The sequence below is a fragment of the Antennarius striatus genome, chromosome 16, assembly GCF_040054535.1.
Source record: "Antennarius striatus isolate MH-2024 chromosome 16, ASM4005453v1, whole genome shotgun sequence".
Classification (NCBI taxonomy): Eukaryota; Metazoa; Chordata; class Actinopteri; order Lophiiformes; family Antennariidae; genus Antennarius; species Antennarius striatus.
In genome coordinates, this window is record NC_090791.1 from 6,170,048 (window position 1) to 6,175,141 (window position 5,094).

General features: G+C 46.3%; 1 protein-coding gene across 1 annotated transcript; it reads left to right on the top strand.

Annotated features, from left to right (window-relative positions):
- The first annotated feature begins 496 nt into the window (after nucleotides 1–496).
- junbb (JunB proto-oncogene, AP-1 transcription factor subunit b) lies at nucleotides 497–2,332 on the top strand. The gene has a single exon (XM_068337310.1). The coding sequence runs from the start codon at nucleotides 826–828 to the stop codon at nucleotides 1,804–1,806; it is 981 nt and encodes a 326-aa protein (XP_068193411.1). The 5' UTR covers nucleotides 497–825; the 3' UTR covers nucleotides 1,807–2,332.
- The last annotated feature ends 2,762 nt before the right edge of the window (nucleotides 2,333–5,094 follow it).

Genomic DNA, 5,094 nt, shown 5'->3' on the forward strand with positions numbered 1-5,094 from the left:
TAAGGCCTGAGGACTTCCTCTACAGGACGGACCATAATAAACATCACAGATGTCATTTTATATAGACTGATTCTTATCTGAAGGGGTCTGATATCTTCTGGTGAATGATGGGAGACATACCCGGAAAAAAAAACTTGTTAGATTGGATGAAATTAAACAAATAAGGGCGCGTTTTATTTTCATAAAACAACATGGGTGAGTCAAATAAAAGCCCACATTTGCTCTAAGGATTGTCTCCCCTGCTCGGTTAAACAGTAACCCCTCATCAGCTCCACAGAACCGCAGAAACCGGAGCGGGCTCCGGTATCGCTGACACCGGTCTCCTCCTCGGCGCGCTCCCTTTGCCTACAGGCTTGTTTACAGTCGCCTCTTCCCGACATTAACGTCACACGACGTGGAGCGCGAAGGGGGGCGGGGAAACCGAGCTGCACAGCCAATCAAAACGCTTGACTGCATGCGAGTCCACGCGTATATATGAAGGCATGTACTGGCCTTTTTCTGAACACACCTCAAAAACGCACCGAGACCGGTTCGACCTCCGGGAGGAGTTGGCGCGCAACTTATTTCTCTGACAGGATCGCGAGTAGAAGAACGACCCCGACACTGGAAAAGACTTTTTAACCGCTGTCACTGAACTGAAGACACTTTTTTTTTTTTGGGAGGAATCTTGGACTCTTTTTTTTTTTTTCGGAGTGTGATAATTTTTTTTGGCACACTATTGCAAGAGACGACGAGCGCATGCTCGCTACTGTCACTGACATTTGTTGATTGTCCAGAGACTGTGTTTCTATAAGCAGCTGGTAAGCGCACTTTTCCTACGACTTTATGTCTACAAAGATGGAACAGCCTTTTTATCATGACGACTCTTTTCTGTCGGCCTATGGCCACTCAGATGCAGCAATGCACGACTACAAACTGCTAAAGCAGAATATGAATTTGAACTTGACAGAGCCCTATCGCAACCTGAAATCCCAGCTGAGATCCCAGACAGACCTTTACCAGGGGGGCCAGCAAGACGTGGGGTCCCTGAAGCTCGCCTCCCCAGAACTTGAGAGGCTCATCATCCAAAACAGTAACGGTGTGATCACCACCCCCACACCGGGTCAGTACTTCTACAACCGCGGCATCACTGATGAGCAGGAGGGCTTCGCCGAGGGGTTCGTGAAAGCCCTGGACGAGCTGCACAAGATGAACCAGATGCCCCCTCCGAACGTGTCCATCGGAGCCGGTGGAGTTACAACATGTTCGGCGGCGGCGGCCTCTAGTGTCTTCGGCTCCGCCTTGCAGCCAGAGCCCCCCATCTACACCACACTGAACGCCTACTGCCCGAACACGAACCTCTCCTCCGCATCCAGCTACCCCACAGCCACCATCAGCTACTTGCCGCCGCACCAGCAGAGCCACCAGCAGACCTCAACGCACCCGTTCCAACACACCCTCCCCACCTCCGGGCTCCATCCGCAGAGGCTGGTCGCCCTGAAAGAGGAACCCCAGACGGTACCTGACCTCCTCAGCAGCGACGGCTCGCCTCCGATGTCTCCGATCGACCTGGAGACTCAGGAGAGGATCAAGGCGGAGCGCAAGAGGCTGAGAAACCGACTCGCCGCCACCAAATGCCGGAAGCGCAAGCTGGAGCGCATCGCCCGGCTGGAAGAGAAAGTGAAATGTTTGAAGAACGACAACCAGGGGCTCTCCAACACGGCGTCGGTGCTCCGGGATCAGGTGGCCCAGCTGAAACAGAAGGTCCTGACGCATGTGAGCAGCGGCTGTCAGCTGATGCTCACCAGCAAGATGGAGGCGTTTTAAAAAAAGCAGAGACTGATGAACTGAAAAGTAATAACACTGGAGTTCTGCATGAGCAGCACCTGGACGCCCCCCCCCCCCCAGGCTGGTGTGTCGTCCACATCGGCAGCAACACGGGGCCGAGGGCTGGGTGTAGGCAACTCTATAGATTATTAAGCCGAAAGGACTGATCGAAATGGTACTTCTGGATGCTGGACATCACTCAAAAGACCATTGAACCCTTGGGACCAGGAAAGCATCCAGACTGAGACACTTCGCAACGCAGCGGGCAATAAAGGCCCTGAAGCCGGGTTTAATAATGATAGAAATGGGAATGATTATTGTTGTACTTTTTTGTTTTTTTGTTGTTGTTTTTTTTGCAACTGCTATTGTCATGCAATGCTGCATTTATTCATGTGTAAATTATTTTAGTTGTCCGGTTGATCCAGACAAACTAATGATGTCCGATGTTTACACTGTCTTTTTTTTTTTAAAATTTTTATTATTATTATTTGTGACGTGTATTTAAGTAAAGTGTCTTAACATGAAACGGCAGCGTCTGACGTGAGTGTTTGTCGGTGTATCAGATGAAAACACAGATGAAAAATATTCCACACATGTTTACAACACGAAGGAGTGGTTGTTTCCATAATGGTTGCCATGGCTCTCAGTCAGAAAACTCACAAAAACACATCCTGGTTTCTGGTCCTTTACGCACGGAACGTGACCCGCGTACGCAGCCCTTTCCTCCTTACGCACGGGCTTGTCCATATAAGGGCATGTTGGTTGAACGCGTCGTCACATGGGAGGCTTTCTGGGAACCTCCGCCCCGGTTTCGATCAGCAGTTTCTGCTCCTTTCTCGGTCCGAGTCGATAAGGTGTATGAGTTTTATGAGGGTGGTGGAATTTCCTCTTGTTATTACGCAACTTTTAGATTAAGCTGTCACACAAATGAACAAAGTACAATCTTGTTATCAGGTTAATAGATGACCTGACATGAAGTCGCCAAAAAAAAACAAAACATTTTAATGACTCTCTGGTCAGCATTTTCAGACAGAATAAACTAAGCTGTGTAATTAACCAGCATAAATAAGTAATATATTACTTCTAGACCGATGATCAGGACCTGTAACACAAGTTTTGACTAAAATTAATCCACAAAAAAAAAAAAAAGCCGCAGACATTCTCAAATCTGCTAGGGAACGGTATGTCGCTGTCGCTCATGCGTGAATACATATCTGAGGTGCCAGTGTAATTAAAAGATCGCACACAAGAGGAAGTGACAGTGGCTTCAGGAATGCCGGGGGCGTCTCAAGATGCCACGCCGCTTGGCAGAGCAAAGAGAGTGGGCGTCCGGAGCGCGCAGGGAGCATCTGTGTGGATGGGATGGAGATGTGTGCGTTGCCAGCTCCAGCATTCTGTTGGGACGCATCACAGACCAAATATGTGCCGCACCAGGGGCTCAAATGGTTGGATAAAGGGGAGGAAAGTCCCGCGTTAAGTAGACGCGAATGAGTCATTCTCCTTTCATTCAGGGGTCAGAAAACGTTTCTTTTGGCCCAAATGAACAAAACAATGCTGGTAATGAAAATCTGAGGTGTAGGCAAGAGATAGAATAGGACCAACTACTCACCATTCAGAGTTTTTGCGCTTTTGTTGTGCACTTAATTATTTTTAAAAAAAATGTTTTTGTGACGGTTGACCGAGAGAGAAGTTGTACACAAGCAAGTATTAGGGGATTTCAGCCCTGTGCAAGCAATTTATGACGTGCAAGTAAACACGACAACCGGTCTGTACTTAAAAGTGTCATTATCTCTCCCAGTACTCACGAAAACCACTTCAGAAGAGACTCGCAGTGGAGGCTGCGGCGCAGAGCGCACTCTCACCTCAAGCATTTTTGGAGAGGAATGTTTTATCCTCTTTCATCTCTATTTAAATCACCCAATTTCCATCAATAACAACTCCCCTATTATTTAGTTAGCATGAACGTGGAAACTGAAGCACGCCTACACGAGTTCTCCCTTCATGTGACTTTTGTTTTCTAAGGGTGAAAAACCCACATTTCAGGGGATGTACATTTTTAGCTCAGCGCCTGTTTTGCTCAATCGACAGTTTCAAATATTTACGACAAGCATCATTATCAGTAACACGGACTGAAGGAGCCGAGTGTTTCATTTTCCCCATCAGATATTCATGAATATTTATGAAATGTCATCAAACTTAAAAACATCTCTCCCGCACTGACACGCATCACACGCAAAGGAACACTTTTAAATATCACCACGGTGTCTCCATTTACGCACACAGCGGGTCTACTTATTAGAATACGCGCACATAGTTATAAAAAAACAAAAACAAACCTAACCCAAGCCAAATGAAGCCATACTGGCTCTCCACACGCCTCAGCCCACAACCCACACCGAGTGTCTGTGGGAACATCTGTGATGCGAACCGGTGACGTATGAAGAGCTCTGGGTGGGTTTGATTTTCCTCTACATGAGCCCCCTCCCACAAACACAGGCCTGATTCTCTCACACATTCTCTACCCTGTCTTCTGTTATCTTGTCGAGAAAGCATGAATATTCCTCCCACCTTGACCATCTGAGATTCTTACAGAAATCACAAGTTGTCTTAGACGGATAACACAGAGCCGGTTTGAAAAGGAGGTGTTTGTTCTTCATCTGGTCCAGTGTGACCAAATTCATTCAACGTTTGAACCATAAATATGAGGTTTCAAACAGGGTGACCTGGATGTTACGGTTATGTGTGTTTTTAATTTGAACATGAGCAGGTGTGAAGATTCCACTATGAGGTCAAGTATCATTAGATAATCAGATTATTCTGATAAGATCATCATCTGCACGTCAAAAGCCATTAAATTCAGGGCGTCACAGCCATTTATCTCTACCGGAAACAGAGGTAGCTTCTATTAAGTAATGGTCACGTTGTGGTTCAGATTGGTTCATCATCGTTTCAGCAGAACTCAGGCCCAGAAAGCAGCAGTGTGCTGTTGGTTCGGTGGGTGAGTGTCGCCATCTAGTGGAATAAAAGTAAAACTGCAGCTTGAGTTCAATTGTTCCTTCACCTCTTGTAATGAAGGCAATAAACTACCAATAATCCTTTATTTAAAACACATTCTACTCCACTTTATATTAGGAAAAATATTCTATTGATCTGCTCTAAATTTACTTTTTTATTTTAACATTATTTAACGGAAAAAAAAGAAGTCCCATTTAGTTGCAGAAAACTCTTTTCCCAGGGAGTCCCAGCCAATGACTCACTATGACTATGACTAATCTGCTCTGAGACATT

What these genes read in the sequence shown, in the direction of transcription:
- junbb (XM_068337310.1), top strand. Translation starts at nt 826, where the DNA reads ATGTCTACAAAGATGGAACAGCCTTTTTATCATGACGACTCTTTTCTG.